The sequence below is a fragment of the Fringilla coelebs genome (genome assembly GCF_963513975.1).
Source record: "Fringilla coelebs genome assembly, chromosome: 3".
NCBI classification, from domain to species: Eukaryota; Metazoa; Chordata; class Aves; order Passeriformes; family Fringillidae; genus Fringilla; species Fringilla coelebs.
This window is the reverse complement of record NC_140030.1, coordinates 18,491,473-18,511,820: the sequence shown is the minus strand read 5'-3', so window position 1 is coordinate 18,511,820 and position 20,348 is coordinate 18,491,473. Positions and strand designations below refer to the sequence as shown.

Here is a 20,348-nt window from a genome sequence, read left to right as displayed (position 1 = left end):
ATTGGGTGGGGGGTCTTTAAAAAACTGGGAGCAGCATTTGGCAAAGGCTACCTGGTTAGTTAACACTCGAGGTTCCACCAACCGAGCGGGTCCTGCTCAGTCTGAGCTCCTTAATATAGTAGATGGGGATAAAGCCCCAGTGGCCCATGTCAGAGGTTTGTTGGGAAAGACAGTATGGATCAACCCTGCCTCGAGTACAGACAAACCCATCCGTGGGATTGTCTTTGCTCAAGGACCAGGTTATACATGGTGGATAATGCAGAAAGATGGAACAACACGGTGTGTACCTCAGGGAGACCTGATTGTAGGATGAGACTCATGTATGAATGTCATTATTTGTTGAATGTGAGACAGAAGGAAACTGTGTCAAAGGTGTGAGTAAGTGAAATGGAAGTTTTTACTGTATGTTCACGATATGGGATAAGGGGTGGAGTGTCGTGGGGTGACAGCCTTTATCCCAATATCGTGTGTTGTGTCTGGCATCTGCGCCTTTCCCCCTCCCTCCCTCCCCCGGCCGTCTTGCTGCGGCGGGGCGGGGAGGGAGGGGGTGAGGGTGACCGGGCACCTTGGCTTTTGGCTTGTGGCTGCTAGCGTAGCTGCTTGCTTGCTTGCTCCTGCTGCTTGCCTTGGCCGGCCGCTGCTCGCTTGCTTTCTGCGCTGTTTTTTTTTCCCCTCCTTTTCTTTCGTTTCCCTCTTTCTTACCCTCCCCTGAAGATACTGTACCGGCTCCGGACCTGACCTGGGACGTCCAGGACCCCTGGAGTCTGCGAGAGAAGCTCAGCGCCCTCCACAGCACCGCCTGGTTTCTTTTTCTTTTCTTGTGTTGGGGAGTGTTCCTTTATTATTTGTCAATAAATAGGTTTTGTTTTCCACTTTGCTCCTCCGAGGAATTCCTTCCCGAACCCGGTATTGGGGGAGGGGTGGTTGGAGGTTTGTTTTTAGGGGACTCCCTTTTGGAGATTTCCCCTAACTTGTCCTAAACCAGGACAACTATTAAGTAACAAACTTCTGCAGCTCTAACCATCTGTATAGAAATTAACAAATCCAAAAACATTTTAGTGACTCTTAGCTTAAACCCTACTATTCAGTGGTGCAAAGGTACCATACAGAAAAGTTGACACAGATAACACAACAAACCTGTTTGCTTTTCCTGTACACTTGCATAGAAAATAAACCCATGTTGATTACTCGTAATTACTCTCCAATTCAAGTGCAGATGAGCCATTTCATTTATCTCATAATTAACAGGACAAAATGAAGTCAAACCCCTTAGAGCTGGAAGGTATGGAGAAGCTTATCTTCTAAAGCTTATCTTCTAGTCCCATTTCAGATGAAATATCAATTTCTACCTTTGGGACAACACTGAAGAGGAACTAACAATGCCAACAAGAACCAGTATGCATAAAAAAACCTACTTAATGGAAACAGGAAGCCAGAGACAAAGAGCTTGGATATGAATCAGGTAGAGAGAACAGTAAAAATTCATTGTTCAAGTTTTCTTGCGACCTGGCTTTTTCTTTGTTCATGCTACCTTGCAAAACAACATGATAAAAGAAAGCTACTGGTGCTGTAGCTGACACTGGAGGCACACAGAGGTCAGGGTTACAAGCCCATCTGTAGAGTAGTTATTGCCAGTACCAGAATGCCAGAGCAGACCAATGGACATCTGTGTTAGGCGACCTCCTACCAAATCAACCAACCCCAAAGTCTGCCCCAGCTATTTTGGGTTGTAATAAATACCTCTGCACAAAAAGAAAAAAAAAAAAAAAGAAAATTTATTTAATTGAGAGGAAAATACAGAACACTTTGATTTAAAATTACTTCTTCAGAAGCCTGTCTTTAAGGTGAGTTCATAAGTACACAAGACAGCTAAAAGCACTGACCACAGCCCTTCCAACAGATGGAGAAAAAACAAATACTCAGTATCATCAAGTAAATATTGTCTCAATTGTAAAACAAATGCAATAGAAGAAAATGTGGGGTTTTCCTTCCCAGAAGTTGGTTTATATTTAGTGCTTCAGGCCAGAAAGAAGTACAGCTCAAAGCTCAACTCCAAAACAATTACAGCAGTTCAAGCTGATGCTATCATGTTAGGCCCTTTCCTTCCAGTGCAACAGTCTCTAGTCCCAGGCCATCAGCACTTTGGTTTACAAGCTCCTTCTCTTGCTAGTCTATCAGCTTCTTCATTTCCTTGGAAGCCAGCATGACCAGGAATATGCATCTATCAGGACAAAATATAGCAGTGTTAGACATGGAAGAAACTAGGAAAAAAGTAGTACATGAAATTTGATAAAGCAATGCTCTGTCATTCATAGTACAGGAGCACCTCCTCAGAGGTCCTCACCTAATATTTAGCCCTTAGGCTTTATTCCCAGAGATTTTCAATGTCTCTCTTCCTCTAGGGAAAGTCATGTCAAACTGTGGATATCATCTTTATGGGAATTAATGAAAAGCATAAGGACCAGCTAACCTATCCTTTAAGAAATGCAGACAACAGCTCCAATTCAAAATTCCCACTTTCCTGCATTCAGTGGTTAAATTGAGTTGATCTTTCCCTAAAAGCCAAAGTCCTCTATTCCACTAAAAGCCTTGACAGTTACTGCACTCAGGATTCATACATAGGGTATTAAAAGATCCTCTCAATTTTCAAATGTCTCTATTGTCCATCCATCAATCAGGAACTGAAAGAAACTTTACACCCTAAGCCCATCCTTGTCAGAACTAAGGGCAGAGTAGGAAGGTGAGGAAGAAAATCAAGGCTGCTATTTGACAAGATCTGAGAAGGAATAAGCATGAAGTGGGTGTGAAGTGACATTAGATTTACATGGCAAGGTTTTGGTACCACGTGGGGAGCTGTAGGTTTGGATTCTGTGAAAAGACGTGAGCAGAGCCCCTACATGCAAGAGAGCCAGATCCAGACAGCTCCAAAAGGGACGCACAGTTTGACACAGCTAAGCCCATCAACAAAGCTGATGGCTCCTCTGTGATGACATGTTTAAGGGTAAAAATGCAGCACAACAGCCAGAGAAAAGAGTGAGAACATGTGAAAGGAACAGCTCTGCAGACACCAAGGTCAGTGCTGAAGGAGGAGATGCTCCAAGCACCTGAGCAGAGATTCCCCTGCAGCCTGTGGTGCATGGTGAGTCAGCCTGTCCCCCTTACAGCCCAGGAGGGCCACTGTGGAGCAAAGACGTGCCTGCAGCCCCTGGAGGACTCTGTATGCATACACTGCTCCTGAAACAAAATCTGTCCAACCTTTCTAAGAGATTCAGGTTTAAGAAGTGTGCATAAAGGAGTATCTTTTAATTATGTAAAATATTCCCAAGAACAGCTGAACTTAATTGGTCTTTAAATGTTTATGCTTTCTCCTCAGTAGAATATAGGAGCAGCTATCTAACCAGCCTGTAAATTGCAGTCACCAAGACTTTAAAACAGAGCAACATGAATGCCTGCAATAAATTCCCATCAAAAATTGCACATTAAATATCTACATGATCCTGTTTTCGACAGAGTAAAGACAGAAGCTGAGTAAACATGCCATTTGCAGCTGCAAAGTCAAGTGCACACACATTTTCTCAAATCAGTGGTCTTATACCATAATTAGGCTAAAATTTAAGAGGAAAAGGAATGTATTTCCCTGAAGTATTAAGCACTGATATTAGAGGTTACAGAAAAATACATTTTACCAGAAATACCTATATAGAAGTTGGTTTACTTCTTTACTGGAGTGCAAAACAATTTAAAAATTGTTATTTTAAAGACCTTCTTGTACTGTTTTTCCTTAGAAGAAATGCAGTTAAGGCACAGAAAACTAGAGTTGGTTTATTTGGGGTTACACACACTTAGTTTTCCCAGTTTAAAGACACATGTAATTGAGTTACTCCAACAAAGCAGCATCCTAAATAGTTCTAAAAAGCAAATACAGAAATTCAGCTATGACACAAAAACCAGTTATATTCTAAGGTTAGATTTCCAGGCACAGAAATTGCATCTAGTAACAGTACCAACAAACTAAAAATAATTATTGCGGGTATTTTCTAAGCAGTAATAAGAGACAGGAAACAAATACAAATATTCATTTAAATAAATGAAATACTGGTTCCAAGAATCTGGGTTATGTTGCTAATTTGCTTTAAATACAATAAACAGCTTCTCTGTATTTGCAGTTTTACTCAAGGATGTACAATACTATGCTCTACAAAAGTCTTTGTTATGATCACACTTTCAAGTTTCTGTCAGAACCATGTTTAAAATGTTACCATGTTCTATCAGAAACATATTTAAAATGTCAAGAATAAGGAACTTACCCACTGAATTTCTATGTCTTTTACTAGATTATCGAGTCTTTCAAAATCTTCTTTATTTATTACACTTCCTCCTGAACTTGTTCTCCAGCCATTTGTTTTCCAGTTGTCAACCCAGCTCGTAATACCTGTGCACAGGGGATATCACCATAAGAGTGCTATTAAAGAAGCCAGCAAGGACCAAGATAGACCCAACAGCCTTTTAACAAGACATTACCTCTGTACAAAGTCTCAGGCAAAAACACTGGAGACAAAAGATAATTCTTGTTTGCTCCTCTGATGCTGTCTTTCAGGATTGTATTTTTTCACTATTACATGAATTACCCAACCATTAATTTAAACATCTGTTTTTCCAAACAGATATTTAATTTAAAGAGTACCATCTTATATATGCACTGTACACAAAGTATCTCATGAAACTTCAATAAACTGAAGCTAAGGATTTGCTTGATGATACAGTAAGCAAAGCCTACTGCTCACCAGGGAGTTTTCTATATTACTCTTTAAGTAAAGATTTTTTTTTTTTTAAATACCTGCGCTGGTGTGGACACTGTAAGACATCCTTAATTCCTTAATGCTTTCATGACCTGAACCAACAGGAAATCTCCAATCTTGCACGCAAAACCTCCAAAAACCAAATTACATCCACTTGTACTTAACTACAAGCCTTCTTCTTTGCCATTTTTAAATAATAATTCCTAGACACATCTAAAAAATACCTTTGCTTAAACAAGAATGGCACCTGCACCTCAGTGACCCAAAATGCAAAGTGAAACTGCCAGCAAAACCAGAGACTAAGAAAAAAAGAGCAACATTTAATTTTCAACCATAAGCTGTGCTAAGTTTTTTTTTAATGTTATTTCAAAAAAACCCCACAAAATCAAATCTCCAAAGTGATCTGGAAACAAACAAACATGTACTGCCTTTGTAAAATGGAGTAAAAAACAAAACAAACAAAAAAACTAACCAAACAAACAAAAATAAAAAAACTTAGGCAGTTCTAGATTATCACAGAAGAATCTTCACAAAATCTGAAGATCTTGAGGAAAGAGGAAGGAGGTTTTTTTCTGAAATTAAGTCTTACTGGCTGCTTCATATGGTATTTATAGAGAACAGAATTAGGTTTTCTGGATCTTTTAATCTGAGCACATATCTCTGGCTAGTCTTCCAGGATAGCCTAAAAGCTTGGAAGCAACAGAACTTGAATGTACTTCACAGGTGTGTGTGTTAAAAACAGCCTCTCCAATACATGCAAAACAACAAAAACCCTCCAGGTTACCACACCAACTTCTAAGTAATTTCCAGAGTACAGCCTTAACAGCCTATACGTGAATGACATTTTTTCTAGATTTTGTGTCACACTGAACACCACAGGACACAAACTCTGGTGTTACTTCTGTCAGCATTTACTATAACAGACACTTTGACTCTACTTCTATTTGATGCAGTTAGCAGGCAATATCTGATACTCGAAGTTTTCCCCCAAGCAGTCGTAAGAGTAAGTTATGCACTGTCTTCCTTACATTTCTCTATCCAGGACTCAGAATGTTTTGTGGGTCTTATGTAATGAAAAAGCATGCCGTGTCTTTAAGGATTAGGAAAATTAAAATTGTTAACTTACCATTAATAGTGAACTTGCTATCCGTGTAGATTATTAACTTCTTGATGTTTTGACTCTTGGCTTGCTCTATTGCTTTGCAGGCTGCCTTAAGAACATTTCAAAACAACCACAGTTCAGAAAGGATTTTGACCACATGGAATTAAAATGCCAACAAAGTACCTGATGCAAACACAGAACTACAGAGTATTACTGTAACCTCTCCACCAATGGTTATCAACATGTTTAAGTGTAGAGGCTCCCAAATCCCCTTGTGTATTGCAGATGACACCTTTATGATGTCATCTGCAAAGAGGCAAAGAGGCAGGCACTTAAGTTTCAATAGCAAACCAAACCTTGTAACATTTTGATGTTCAACTCTGTGCTGAAGAAGCAGCTCTCTGACCCGTTTTCTAACTATCAAAACCTCTATCAACACCAAGGCGTTTTCTCCAAAACTTTGAGGAGGAACAACTCATATCAGTTCCAACCGTCTGGATGCCTTAACATGTTGGTGTTTTTTTTGTGCTCTGAAATATTACAGGCAGAAGTGGCTGTGTGTAGATGTAGAACTGAAAAGTTCTTTAGTGACAAATCTGACCACGGGTACACCAACACCACCTCTAAAATGAACTTTGTAGCTTTTAAGCAGATCAATTGCTCATTTCAGTTATTCTCCAAATATGGAGTGTGGGATAGCAACAATACCATAATTAAGAGGAGATGAAAAGAGAAGACTAAATCTGCTCTTGTCAACAGAAGTTAGTCAGGAGCCTAGAATAATTTTTTAGATTTATCTAAGTATTATGATACTCTGATCCTGCCATCATAAGAAGCTGACTCTCAACCAATACTCAGTAGTCCTCACTCTAAAGTCTGAAACACACACATTAAAAATGCAAGAGAATCTATACAGAGTTGAAAGCAAGACTTTTCTAATGTAAGGCTGTTTAAATAGTTGTGCTGGGTGACATTTGGAAATTCTCAAGGTGAATTACCTATTTCAAAGCCAATAAAGACCAATAAAACTTGAAGATAACTTTTTGTTTGAAGTCATAATGCTGAATATTTTGTATACTTTTCTTAGATCTCCATATTGGTTTCTGGAAACCAGAGTTGAAATAGGCCTGAAAGTGCAGCTGCAGTCTAACATGGAGAAGCATTTCAGGACATTTGTTACTTACATGGATTTCTGCTCTTTGATTAGTCTGCCGTCCAGGAAGTCTTTCACTGGTATTTCTGTGTACAAAGAACAAATAGTAGATTAGTTATTCCAAGTATTCAGAATGGTGTATCATGGCTACACATTAAAAAAAAAAACAAAGACAAGAATATTATTTCCAGTTGATTTTTCCCAGAGAGGCTGCTCTCTCTATTCCCCTCAATATCTCCTGACTCAGTCTCCTAACACTGTCATTATGAGCCTCAGCAACAGAGCTTCATATTTAAAAGGAGGCTGGAATTGTAAATCATATAAGAACCAAACAGAATACATAATTTAAAAGAAAAATCCATGGAGCTACTTACAAAGGGTGGCCTGGTCCCCAGTAGACACCTATTCCAGCACGTGCCCTGTTACGTCCATTACCAGAGCAACAACCATCTGTATAAACAACTGCAAAGTCACCTACAAAAAAATTATCAAAATCAGCACGTCTTCAAAAACACTGACTATTTAAGATAGAAGAAATGTTTGCCAGTATATTAAGCCCCAAAACTTCCCTCCCCACAGAGCCCTTCCAAAAGGCAACTGCAGAAGCCGTGTGAATTAGGAGTGCAGAACACCACAAGCCTCACTGCAGCTCCTCACTGCTGTCAAACCAGTCAGCCTCAAGAACTTCTGCCTCAAGTCCCATACTTTTCACTACAGTTCATTTCTTCTTCAAAACTTCAAAGCTACATCCAATCCAATGCAACTCAGACACATATAAAATCACACCTATAACACTATGATTAAACTATATATTCATACCAGTCAAAATGACACTGAAAGACAATGTGAATAAACAGATAATGGTTCATGTTTTCATTTCAAAAAGAAATAATGGGCCTAATGCTGCCACATACAAACCTCCCTAAAAGTTTTCTAACAGTTACACTCATTGCTTGTCACAGAGAATAAACAAATTAAAATAATTAAAGGAATGATCAAAGACCTCACCCATATATGAAAACTTATCTTCACTGACTGTTGGTATTGAGCACACTGAATGTACTTCATCATGTTTTACACGCTTTACAGTCTGCTCTTCATTTGTAGACCGTTCATATGGCCTTTTACATGCACTGCAACACATAGTATTTAGTTCTGGTTCCTCTCTCTGGCTACCATTTTCTTGTCTTACAGCTGGAGGAGCAAATGCCTCTACCAAAAAAAAAAAAAAAAAAGGGAAGTTAGGAAGTTCAGCAGAATCAAATTTTATTTGAAATGACTGCTTCTAAAGACAACGGTTGTTAGCAACTATCAGCAATGTTAGTCCGTTATCTGACAGCCCCCCTTCCCCCCGCCAAACTATTATCGAAAAGAAATAGAATACTCCAATCATTCTTCATTCTAAGTCAAACCGAAGAGGAAACAGACATGCAATGGCCCTTACACCTTAACACAGAACTACCACAGAAACACTTTCACTGCACTGGCACATCCATCCCCGTGTCCGGAGGCCATGGCCACAGCGCTGAGCCAGTGACGAGGACTGAGCAGGGGCTGGTGCCCGCGTTCCGGCAGCAGCCGCAGCGCTGCCTCAGCCGCCGTGCCTGCCCCCAGCCCCGGCGGGACGCGCTACCTGCCGGCTCGGGCTGCTGCTGCTGCTGCTGCTGCTGCGGCCCCGGCAGGCCGGCGCGCACGAAGGTCCAGGCGTCCTGCTCGGTGGCGAACTTCTTGAAGCTAGCGGAGGGGAACTTGTTCACCTGCTCCTGGCACTCCGCCCTGCAACAGAGCGGGCAGCGGTGAGGCCGGGCCGGGCGGGCTCCCCGCTCCACCGCGGCCCTCGCTCACCAGGTGCGGTAGACGCCGGTCCGCCGGCCCTTGCGCACCGCGTAGAACATGGAGGCGCCCCGGGGCACGAAGCAGGAGCGGCTGAGCACGGCCACGAGCCAGCGCAGCATCGCGCGGCCCCGCCGCCATCCGCCTCCCCGCCACCGCTGCGCCTGCGCGGCCGCCGCGCCCACGGCAGCGCCGGGGCCTCCTACGGGCCGCCAGAGAGGCCAAAGTACCAGAAAATCCCACAGCGCAGGGTTTTGTGTGGCGGGGCGTTTTTGTTTGGTCGGTTTTGTTCCCTCCCCCCGCCAATAATGGTATTTTTAAAAACTAAGTCAGCTGTTGTTTGGGGCATGAGGTCGCAGCGGCTTTGCACAAGGCACCTCGTTCTGGAAGCCCCATTTGCTAAAAGGCAGAGGAGACCTCTCAGGTGCGCTGACACGTTCAGCACGTCCGAGAGGCTGGAGCTGAGCAAGGTCGTTAAGTTGCTTCTCATCCTGCTGCCCAGGCTTCAGGTGCGTGTGTTCCAGCTGTGTCCTGCGCCGAGGTGGCCGCTGGAGTGAGGAGAAACACCTTCATGGAATCGCAGGGTCCTTAGTGTATTATATAGTAGAGATAATTCATGCTATATATGTGTATAAAATATTGTAAAATCCAACTTATGTCTTTGACCACCCTGGCTAGGAGCAGAGTGTTATTTCTATTCAATTAGTTGGCGGACATCGTTTAGATAATATCAAGTCCGTTAAGGTAAGAATGAAAGCTTCCCGGGCCATGAGTGCCGACTTCCCAGGAATGTCTGAGCCCTCCACAAGAACTGGCGAGATTGCATCTACCAACTCAAGCACCGGCTGTTACATGTGAAAGAAGGCTATTCCGAAGAAGTTCAGACAGCCATCCGGACATCTGGACTGGCTTTTGTATATTTCTGCATCTGTATGGTCCCAGTTATACATGTGAAGGGACACAAAAGAACCTTCTGTCATTTCTGCCTCAGGCAGAATAAACGGGATATAAGCTAGGGCATGAAGCAGTCGGGGTGAACCACTGAGGATAGCTGGCACTCTGTCAGTCGGATCCAGGTTCACCCAGCGCCGACTTCAGGGGTTGACGCTGCCTTGGCTGCGGTGGTTTTTTGAAATTCTATTTTTGTTGTTGATCTAATAAATCTTTGTTAAATTTTTTTATAAATTTGGCTGCCAATTTGATAATTTGTAACATTAGGGTTGGGAGGGACCTCTGGACATCATCTGCCATAGCAGGCTCGGCTGGTGCAGGTGACACAGGAGCATGTCCGGGTTTTGAGTGTCTCTAGACAGGGAAACTCCACAACCTCCCCAGGCACTGCCACTCTCAGTGTAAAAAAGTTCATCATGTTGTGGTGAAACTTCTCATGTTTTAGTTTATGGCCACTACTCCTCCTCCTGTCGCTGAACACCACCAAAAAGAGGGTGGCCTCTTAGCACCTGGACTGTCATGTACTGGGAGACCAGAGCTGGGAGCTGGGTGTGTGCCAAATTCAGTACCTCAGCTTCTGACAAGATCAAAGTAGCAAAGGCAGGGAGCTGCTGTGCCCACCTCCAGAACCAGGCCGAGGTATCCAAGCTGCTCTTGTACTTCCCTCATAGCTCTAGTACAGATCCCTGTGACAAAGCTGACCACATGGTGCCAGAGCTGCAGAGTGTTGCGTCCAGATCTACAAGGGTGGCCCAGTAAAATGCCAAGAATGAGAAACACTGGCATTGATTTTGCCTTGTTGCAAAACCAACAAATGGGCTCAACATTATGCATAATTACTATGTGTATTAATTGGATAACATTTCTCTTGAAAAACCCCAAACCCGAAGAGCTTATGTATTTGACAGGACTTGGTGGAACTGAGAAACAACTTGGTCAGGGTTGTATGAAAATATAATTACTGCATTTCCTTACTTCTTCCAACACATTCATGAGACTTCATATAGCATCCTAATGCTGTTGGGATATTTTTGTTACACATTGACTAATCTTTCAGTTTCTTCATTGTGCCCATTCTGAGACTGCAGGGCATAAGAACCTTCTTAATTATATTACTTTGTAATGACATAACTTATTTTAAAGATCACAGGTCCACAGTGATTCTTAAAAACCTGTCAGATATTTTGAGTACCAGGCATTCTTGGGTACCAGGCACATTGATCACTCTACATCCTTCTCCTAACATAAATTCAGTGTCCAAGAGGAAACATCTCTCTACACCTTTTCTTCTCGTTGCTGTTATGCAGCATCCTGGTCTGTTCAGCACTCACAACATGGAGATGGGAAGCTGCAGACAGTCCCATCTTTATTCACTAATGCTCTGAACACTCATGTTTTGATCCACCCACACATCACCAGTTCTTTCTCCCTTTCATGAGTGGCTTCTCAGTATAAACTGAGTGCGTACTGCTGGACTGATGAGACGATTCCTTGTTATCTTTCTTTTTAGTACTCTTCAATCAGGTCCTGATCACTGTTGTTTAGCCAAACCAAATCTCTATAAATACTAATCCTGGCCATCAGTATGAGCTGAGCAATTTTTCCCATTCATTGAATTAATGCTAGGAAAGAAGAGTGATTTGGGAGAAAAATGGGCACTGAACAATCTGTTTTTCTGGCTCACATAAATTTAGTGAAAAGTCCACAAATGTTAAAAAACATGATGAGCTGCATTTTGCAGATGCTAAGGTTGTTTAGTCTGGGATGTTGGTGTCTTTGTCAGTTTTTTGTTTACAAGGGTTTATTACTCCATTATTGCATTTTGTAAAGTAACAGACTACACACAGCATTACATGGTAATAGCAAATGTGTTTGTACAAGCTTAAACTGGCTGCTCTTGGGGTAATCCAGGGAATCTAAGCACAGAACCAGTGCTCTGAACCCCATCCTGGGCCTAACATCCCGGGACTGTATGTGCAAAGAATTGCACTCCTGCCTCCAAGTGGGACTTTCCCTTGAGCAAGAAACCTAAATCAGCCAAAAGGGAAGTGTCAAGATGGGAATTTTTTGTCAAGGCAAGGTTTTAGCTCCACTTCAGATAGATATACAGCCAGGCACTTCTTTCAAAATTAAAAAGTACAGCTTGCTCTATTAATCAGTGTGCAAGTGTTATATACTGTGCTATTATCTAACAAATAGAGTGCTTCCACTGATGACAGAGTATGGTGACCCCAGAACACCTGAGTTAGTAGTACTTGAACACAGCTGAAGACTCATGCATTATTTCTAGTCTAGTAACAGTCTGGTAACTGTGATCACCGTGACACTGTCTCAGCAGAAGCAACTGAGAGGTCACGTTTACAGAGGCAAACAAAAACCAAAGCCAGGCTGCCCTGTGCTGGCAGGCGATTGCCCACACTGCCGGGATGCCAGCACGCCCCCTGGCACGGCTTTGGCCACGGCTCTCAGCACAGCGCCTCGCTGCAGGCCGGGGCTGGCCGTGCCAGCACTGCTCCATCACGCCTCGTCCGCCTTGGAAGGGGGAACTCCCATACCACTAAATTAACATGGAATGGTGTGACGGAGAGGGCAGGGAAAAACACCATCCACTCTCGCACTGTTGTTCGAGCGGTGGCTGCTGCCGTCCTGCACAGCCCTGGCGAGAGGGAGAGGGAGCTCCGCGGCGCAGGCAGAGCCGCGCTTCCTCCGTGTGCTGCGCAAACCGAGCGCGCCGCCGTGCCAAGGCCGACATTCTGGCTCTTCACAGGAGCGGCATTTCGACACAGAAGCCGAGAGTTCTGCTGTGAGAGGGGCGGCGGGGACGGCCCACGGCGAAGGCCCGGCATAACAGCGAGGGACAGAGCCGAGCAGAGGAGAGTCTCCCTACCTCGCCCTCGCTCCCAGCCGCAGGAAGCGCAATTGGCTGAGGCGCGACGGGAGGGCTCAGTATTCCACTGCGCATGTGCCAGCCCGCGCGCCCCGCGCCAGGACCCTAAATGTCCGCTCGGGCTTCGCTGTAGCGGATTCGCGGTGTGCTCGCAGCGCCCGCCCTGCCCTTCTTCCGGCTCTGGCTTCACCCGGGGTGGGCGGGGCCAGCGCCTTCCCGGGCCGCGATCTGTGCTGCTCTCGCGAGAGCTCCCCCTTTTCCCGGCCGGCGCGGAGCGAGGTGGGTGCCCGGGCCGGGGCCGCCGTTCCCCCGTCGGGGCCGCCGCGATACGGGACCGGGTGCGGAGCCGGGGCCCTCCGCGGCACCGCGGCGTGGAGATGCGCCCGATTACCGCCAGCCCAGGGCCCGATGGCCGCCGGGGCGCCCGGGGCCGGGGGTAGCCAGCCGGCGGGGTTTCCCTCCTTCCTCGGCCGGCGGCGCCCTGCGGGAGGAGGGGCCGGGGCCGGGAGCAAGGCCCAGGAGTGCCGCTCGCCCGTCGGGCCGCTGGTGGGGCTCTGTGCGTGGTGGTGCCGCTTCCCCGGGCTCCCGGGGCCTTGCAGCGGGTCCCGAGTTGGGCAGGCCCCGCGCTCCCTGGGACGCTTTTCCTGTGGCCTGGTAGTCATCCCCTGGTGCGACGTGCTAGGGCTGGCCCGGCCCGTGGGGCGTTCTCTGGCTTAGTTTTGGAGCGTGTGGCTGCGCAGCCGGATTTGAGAGTCCTGGCTGTGTTTGGAACAGGTGACACGTGCTTGGTGACAGCCGAAGTGTTCTTTTGCGTTGCAGAAAGGCCATGTTCAGCTCTAGCGCCAAGATTGTGAAGCCTAATGGCGAAAAGCCAGATGAGTTCGAGTCTGGTATATCCCAGGTACGTGGCTTTTCCTTGTTCCCTTCGGTAACTTAATTCAAGTTATAGACACAGTTGTCCAGACCCTCAGCTTTGAGGTTGATCCTGTCAACGTGTTTTCTTAACTAGTTTTACTTGGGAACTGAGTCAGCCTCTGTTTCCATTAGTTAAACTTGTTGGATGTTGGTGTGTCTTACAGGAAGTTAAGTCTTTGATATTGACTGTGGTTAAAAGTCTATACCTGCTCTTTGGCATTGTGGACACACTTTGGTCTCAAGTGTTCTCATGAACTGAAGTGTATGTAATGCATTATTCCACAACTTTACTTTTGTAGGCTCTGCTGGAGTTGGAAATGAACTCCGACTTAAAGGCTCAGCTGCGGGAGTTGAACATCACAGCAGCTAAGGTAGGCTGGACCTTCTCCACGAAGAGCTGGGTGGTGACTACTTCTGTGTATGTTTAATTTTTGTGGGTGTTAATGTACTAGGTGAATGGTGTCTTAAGCCCTTATGGCATGTGATAGTTTTGTTATGTGCTGTTGTAACTTATCTTCTGGTATTTGCTGCTAGCATGTAGGATTCCATAATAGTGTTTTTCTTAGGAACTAGTGTGAAAAGTCACTGTAAAAGCCCAAATAGCAATTTAATATGTTTAATAAAAGTGTTTGACAACGATGATTCTAATTTATGTCTCTGCAAACTGGGTTTGGGGTGTAAAACTGGCTTTTTGCATGTAGGTACTGGCTGGAACTGTAGGTGTTACAGAAACTTAGCCAGAAACATAAACAGTAATACTCTTCATAAAGAACAAGATTGTTGTGAGTCTCTTATGTGCAGTTAGTAGGTGGTAGGTGGATTAAGACAATAGACTGACTTGATAGTGTAGCTTAGCTTCTGTACATTTCTAGTTTTAGATCATGCAGGCAGCTGAAACATCAAGAAAGAAAAAGAAGGCAAGTAGTGGAAAAGGAGAAAGAAAGTTAGTGTTAGAATTTGTCAGCCTGGAAGACTGGATGGCAGCAATGAAGCAGATCGCTGCAATCAGAAACTTTATTAGGCTGCTTTTGGTTTTTGCTCAGGCTTACCTGTACAGACACAGGGGCCTGACTGCTTAGAGTTGAATTAAAAAGAATCTGGGAATGCAGAAAGCAGGATGTATGAGCTGAACGGCCTTCAGAAGAACCCACATCTCTGGAAGTACAGCAATGCCAGCTGTCTGTAGTGAAATGCTTTTAGAAAAGTCTTTGTTTTTTCTTAGCTGCTTGATTTCATTTGTGAGAAATCTTCCATGAGCATCTGAGTTGGCTCATATGAGAAGGAAGCTGGTGAAGAACAATTCGTTCTTCCATTCTGTTGGAGAATGAGGATGTCTCTGCAGCCAGTTTCATGGGAGAAGTGCCTTGTAAGCCTGTGCAAACTTTGAGTTTTAACTACTGGAGAAATAAGCCAGGGGAGAAGTATCCTGTCCTAGTGCATTGTAGTCCTGTTGGCATTTGGAGGGGTGGCAATTGTTTTGATTGAGTAGGGGTGCTGTCCTAGGCAAGTGGCTCACAGGAAGCAGTAGATTAAAAGTAAGTTCCCCTCAACTTTGTCTGGAGTCTGCATTAGAGGCAAGTAATTTTTGAAACTTTGTGTCAGCACAACTGCAGATGTGATGGTAAACATTCAGTATAGGTGCAGTTCTAGCACCTGAATCTCACCTTGTAGAAGGAATGGGCTTTGTTCAGAGGATGTGATTCTGAAAGGGTGGTGGGATTTATTGCCCACTCACTCCTCCACAGTGAAACAAGTACTGTGATAAAAGTTTTTCTGTCAGTGCTTTGTCTATAGAGCATTAAGGCAGGTACTGCTCTCTGATGCACTCCCTGCCCCACAGAGTCAGAAACAAGACTATCAATACCTGTGCTCAGGATTCATGGTCAAACCAATCATTACTTCTCAACCCCCAGCTAATGCTTACTTTGTACTTTTGTTTCAGGAAATTGAAGTAGGTGGTGGCAGAAAAGCCATCATTATCTTTGTACCAGTTCCTCAGCTGAAGTCCTTCCAGAAGATTCAGGTGCGGCTAGTTCGGGAGCTGGAGAAGAAATTTAGTGGAAAACATGTGGTGTTCATTGCTCAGGTAAGAAACCCCTTAGAATCACAAAAATGTTGATTTGAAGGGATATCTGGAGGTGACCTAGTCCAGGCTCGCACATGTTCCAATGTTGCATTAGCAATTCAGGGTAATGCAATTCAGTGTTAGTAATTCATTGTACCAGCAGGAGATGTAATGAGTGTCCGGTGGATGTTCGCTAAAATGTTTTCAGTTGGCAGCAGTGGAAACTTGGTGGGATGTAAAGTTGTTTTATGGGGGATATAACTTTCTTGTTCTGGCCACTCCTTCAGAAGTTTGACCCACCAAGCTTAAAATAAAAGGGTGTGAGTATTAATAGGAACTTTGCTACCCTTAGATGATCTAGGCACTTAAAATTTAAGTTACGAGGAAAGGAGGGAAAAAAAAGTCATGCAAGTTCTAAATATATGGCAGGACCTAAGGTGAAAAGGTGTTGGAGGGATCTCTGAGCAGTACTTAAGGACATGGACATGCTAGGGATCTCTCTGCAGAGTGGATAGTTGGTTAAATTGAAGCTAGCTGAAAATTTTTAATGCAATTTTTAGAGCCAGAGCGCCTTACCCTGAATCTTTATAGAAGAATTAAGTGCCTCTGGTTCTCTTCACCTAAAGGTTCTTGACCCAGAGATGGTTGGGCACTGGAACAGGCCCCCCTGGGAGGTGGGGGCAATGGGAGCAGCCTGCAGAGTGCTGTGAGGTGTTTCTGCAATACTTTCTGGCGCATGGTGTGACTTGTGGGGATGTTCTGTGCAGGGCCAGGAGCTGGACTCAATGGTCCTTGTTGGTCTCTTCCAACTCAGCATATTCAGTGATTTTTTTAGATTCTGTGATTCTGTAATCCCTTGAGAATTCCTTATCAATTCAGTAATCAATTTTAGAAGGGAACAGTGATTTTGACTATGATATGACCCAGTTTGGATAATGGTAACCCCATCATGAATACAATCATGGAGAAGCTGTGATATGATGGTAGAAAATACTGCAGGTGGCTAAAACTGGATCTAGAATGTTTTAAAACCTCTACACTTTGACTAGGAAAGTAAAAAATAAGTTTTACTGACCTAACATTTAGATCCTAATTTTGGAACAGGTTATATTTAAGCCAGGATTTGATCTGGATTGTGCAATAGAGCTTACTATTAAAACTAGCCTTTCAATCTCAGATGTCACCTAGCTGTCTCTGGAACTGAACTCACTACTCTGGTTTGCACCAGAGGACAGTCTGACAGAAGTTTGAAGTTCCCTGGGATTTCTGTTCCCAAAGTGTGTGTGTGTTTACAGTGCTGATGAGACACAGTAAACTACTGTGGTTGTATTCCTGGGGAGAGGGGATGAAGTACAAATCTTCTATTTCAGTGCCCTGAATATAGGAGTAGCAATTGAGAGATACAGCAGTACAGCACTTCACCTTCTGCAGGCAGCTCTAGTTCTCTAGTTTCTAATGCTGTTGTAACTTTAAGCATACTTAAGTCTACTTTTTTGGCTTTTCATGCATTGGTTTCTAGTGTGGGGGGAAAAGGTGGATGTTTCTGAATTCATTGTAACCACTAGATACTGAGAAATGCCTTTTTGTTCTTCTCTTGCCTTAACAGAGAAGGATTCTGCCCAAGCCAACAAGAAAAAGCCGCACAAAAAACAAGCAAAAGCGTCCGAGAAGGTTGGTAAATGATACTGATTCAGTATGACAGCCTTATTTTGTACCTGGTAGTTTAGTCAAGTAATGGTTAGTTGAGTTTTTGAGAAGTCATTCAAGTGATTGGCTGGTCTTGTCCTTTCTCCTACTGCTTGAAATACTGCTTTGTATCTGTCATTTGACTGCTAATGTGTTCCGTAGAAAGGTCACCTTTGGGTACTGTGTTGCATTTCTTAGCACTTGATTTGTATGGCCAGCTACATCTGTAGCAAATTTTTAGCAAGCAGTGCTGGCTTAAAGAACCCCAACCTGCTGTCTCTGTTACCACAGTGTGCTGACAAGAGCTATTTTTTTTTTTTAAGTTGTAGGAAGAGCCTCTTCCACATCACATGTTAGACTGTGTGAAGAAGTCAAGGCTGGCACACTGAAGGGGATGCAATGAGGGAGAGAGTGGGTGAGGAGGGGTTGTAGGTATGAGTACTAGTCCCTTTGGATATTAATTTAATAGCAATAGTATAGGCATTTGTGTTAAATGGCCTCCCTGCTCTCATCTAGTCACTGGATTGCTAGACATGCAACACTGCTACGTCTCTGTGGATGTCAGTGCTTCATCTGTGTGTTGCTTTATCATTATGTAAGACCGTGTCTTAAAAGTTTGTCCTCCTTATGACATGTGGGATGTCTTGGCTGCTCCCTGCCCCCCCAGTATTATACCTGTGTCATGTATTACTGTATTTTGCAGTCTTTGGGCATGGATTTTTAAAGTACAGTTTCACAGTACTCATCTAGCTGCAGTCCTGCCTTTGGAAGACTCTGCCTGTGTTCTTTTAAAATTAGCACTGCACAGTGGTTAGAGAAGTTGGCATTTGTGTCTGAGTAGCATGCTGCCACTTCGTGCACGAGGAAAGGTAGGTGTGCAGGACTGCCCCTGTCTCAGCCTGAGATGAGATCAGGCTGCTGTGTTGTTGTGGATGTCTGTCTCCCTTAGCTATGCCGGTGTGGGCAGGTGTGAAGTGCTGCTGTAGACACAGGTGTTAGTTACTGCCCTGAAACTGTGGATCAGGATGCTGCAGACTTACTAATCCTCTAGACTCATGTAAAATAGCCTGGGCCACCTTTTCTCCTGTTGGCTCACTTCTGGACAGTTGAGGAACGCACATGTAGATTTCAAACAGTCTTCTAAGCACGGACTCAATTGGCCAGCTAGTCTTTTTCTGTATTACGTTGGTCTTCTAAGCTGCTTGGGTTTAGGCAAATGGAGAAACCAGTGTTTCCAAAACTGGGTCTCCCATGAATGTACTCTGTGCATCTGAGGATACTTATCCACGTAAACTTTTCCAGTCCATGTCTCTGGCAGAGTTGCAGATGGAGCAATTTGGTTTTGATTTAAATATTTGTTAAATGTGAGACATAGAAGAATAGTTCATGGCTCTTGCCGCAAATCAGTGTGTGATCTCAAAGGTCAGAAACCTGGCTAATTTTTCTTGTACGGCCATTAAGTTTCTGCACTCTGTAGAATCAAGCTTTTCTTTTTGCATGCCATGTGATAGCGCTGTATTGTCACACCATGGCATTAAAGAGAGAAAACACCACTGAATTTTCAACCAAAGCATGCTATGGAAGATTTTAACCTTGTCAAACTGGTAAGTTTTCAAGAGGATGTGTTTTAACGCTATAAATGTGGCATTTCAGCCGTACGCTTACTGCAGTGCACGATGCTATTCTTGAGGACCTGGTCTTCCCCAGTGAAATCGTGGGCAAGAGAATCCGTGTAAAACTGGATGGCAGCAGGCTTATAAAAGTCCATCTGGACAAAGCACAACAGAACAATGTTGAACACAAGGTAAATTAAAAAAGCTCACTTTCTCATGCAGGTGGGGGGGACATTCTGACATCCTCAAGAGACTGCTTGGGGATACAGCAAAAGACTTGCCTTTTGGCTTGTGGAGATGCTTTGGTTTGTATTTGGGCTAGGGTGTTGAAATGGAGGCAAGACAGTTTTGAATTAAAGCTGTAGTTCAGCTTGCCAAAGCCCCTGGATTATAAAGTAGCTATATTGGTTCCCTCATGGGACCAGACAGTGTTTTATTGGTTTTTTTGTATGAATAGGGGTTGTTTGGGTTGGTTTGTTTGTGTTTTTGTTGTTTTTCAAGTGAGGCATTTAGTTTTGACCTTAAACAGATGTGCTCAGCCTGCACTTCGCTTGTTTTTTTTCTGGCGGGGTTAAATGGCAGGCTTATGTTTGGGCCTGCTCAGCTCTCAGGTTCTCTTATTGTTGAAAATCAGAGAGAGCCCAAATACTCTGGAGGAGATGTATCTTTTATGTAAATCTTCAGCTACCTTAATCTAGAAGAAAATAATTGGTCTCAGAGTGAAGATATACTGGCAAATAGTATAGTACCTTAAGTATGTTAACTTAGAGTTATTTGTTTACACAGCATGTATAAGCAAGATGTATTTGTCTTCACAGGTGGAAACATTTTCTGGTGTGTACAAGAAGCTCACAGGCAAAGATGTGGTGTTTGAATTTCCAGAATTCCAGCTGTAAAATGCAAAAAATGGCTGAATAAACAACTATTCATATAACAGAGTAATTTCATTTAAATTTTGAATTCCATAAACACAGATAGATGGGGATTAACTGGTTCATGGGACTTCTCAGCTGTCTGGGAGAGTGACACCTGTGAATCAAAGTATTAACTCCGCAGCATTTTAATGGTAGCCCTCTTAGGTTTTTCTTGGCACTGTTGCAAAACAACTGGACAAAAAGAGTCCAGTGTCTGCAAAAAGAATTCAAACTGAAGAATCTAAGTATTCCAAACCTCAACTGGGGAAAATACGGAGAATTACTGTAGAGCAGTGGAACTCCTCTGAGTTTTGCACACAAGATATCAGTTGGAGACCTACATGTTCCTGACACTGGAAGAAGTCAACTAGCAGGTGGTGTGTGACTTATGAAATGTGTAGAAATAACATCTGGATAAGGGGTTTGAATT

General features: G+C 43.9%; 2 protein-coding genes across 2 annotated transcripts; one reads left to right on the top strand and one right to left on the bottom strand.

The window, feature by feature from the left end:
- Positions 1-1,583: 1,583 nt before the first annotated feature.
- Positions 1,584-9,046, bottom strand: RNASEH1 (ribonuclease H1). The gene is made up of 8 exons (XM_084202558.1): positions 8,900-9,046; positions 8,688-8,830; positions 8,063-8,266; positions 7,429-7,528; positions 7,086-7,140; positions 5,926-6,010; positions 4,308-4,432; positions 1,584-2,221 (listed from the first exon to the last, which is right to left on the bottom strand). The coding sequence occupies exons 1-8, from the start codon at positions 9,007-9,009 to the stop codon at positions 2,135-2,137; spliced, it is 909 nt and encodes a 302-aa protein (XP_084058684.1). The 5' UTR covers positions 9,010-9,046; the 3' UTR covers positions 1,584-2,134.
- Positions 9,047-12,954: 3,908 nt separating this feature from the next.
- Positions 12,955-19,942, top strand: RPS7 (ribosomal protein S7). The gene is made up of 7 exons (XM_084201619.1): positions 12,955-13,004; positions 13,545-13,626; positions 13,940-14,011; positions 15,583-15,726; positions 17,312-17,376; positions 19,045-19,195; positions 19,823-19,942. Exons 2-7 carry the CDS (start codon positions 13,552-13,554, stop codon positions 19,898-19,900), a joined length of 585 nt encoding a protein of 194 aa, XP_084057745.1. The 5' UTR covers positions 12,955-13,004; positions 13,545-13,551; the 3' UTR covers positions 19,901-19,942.
- The last annotated feature ends 406 nt before the right edge of the window (positions 19,943-20,348 follow it).

Coding starts and splice junctions, on each gene's coding strand:
- RNASEH1 (XM_084202558.1), bottom strand. CDS start 9,009: ATGCTGCGCTGGCTCGTGGCCGTGCTCAGCCGCTCCTGCTTCGTGCCC. Junction 8,831..8,899: donor ACCGGCGTCTACCGCACCTG/GTGAGCGAGGGC, acceptor GCTCTGTTGCAG/GGCGGAGTGCCAGGAGCAGG. Junction 7,141..7,428: donor TGGGGACCAGGCCACCCTTT/GTAAGTAGCTCC, acceptor CTTTGTACACAG/AAATACCAGTGAAAGACTTC.
- RPS7 (XM_084201619.1), top strand. CDS start 13,552: ATGTTCAGCTCTAGCGCCAAGATTGTGAAGCCTAATGGCGAAAAGCCA. Junction 13,627..13,939: donor TCGAGTCTGGTATATCCCAG/GTACGTGGCTTT, acceptor TTACTTTTGTAG/GCTCTGCTGGAGTTGGAAAT. Junction 14,012..15,582: donor TGAACATCACAGCAGCTAAG/GTAGGCTGGACC, acceptor CTTTTGTTTCAG/GAAATTGAAGTAGGTGGTGG.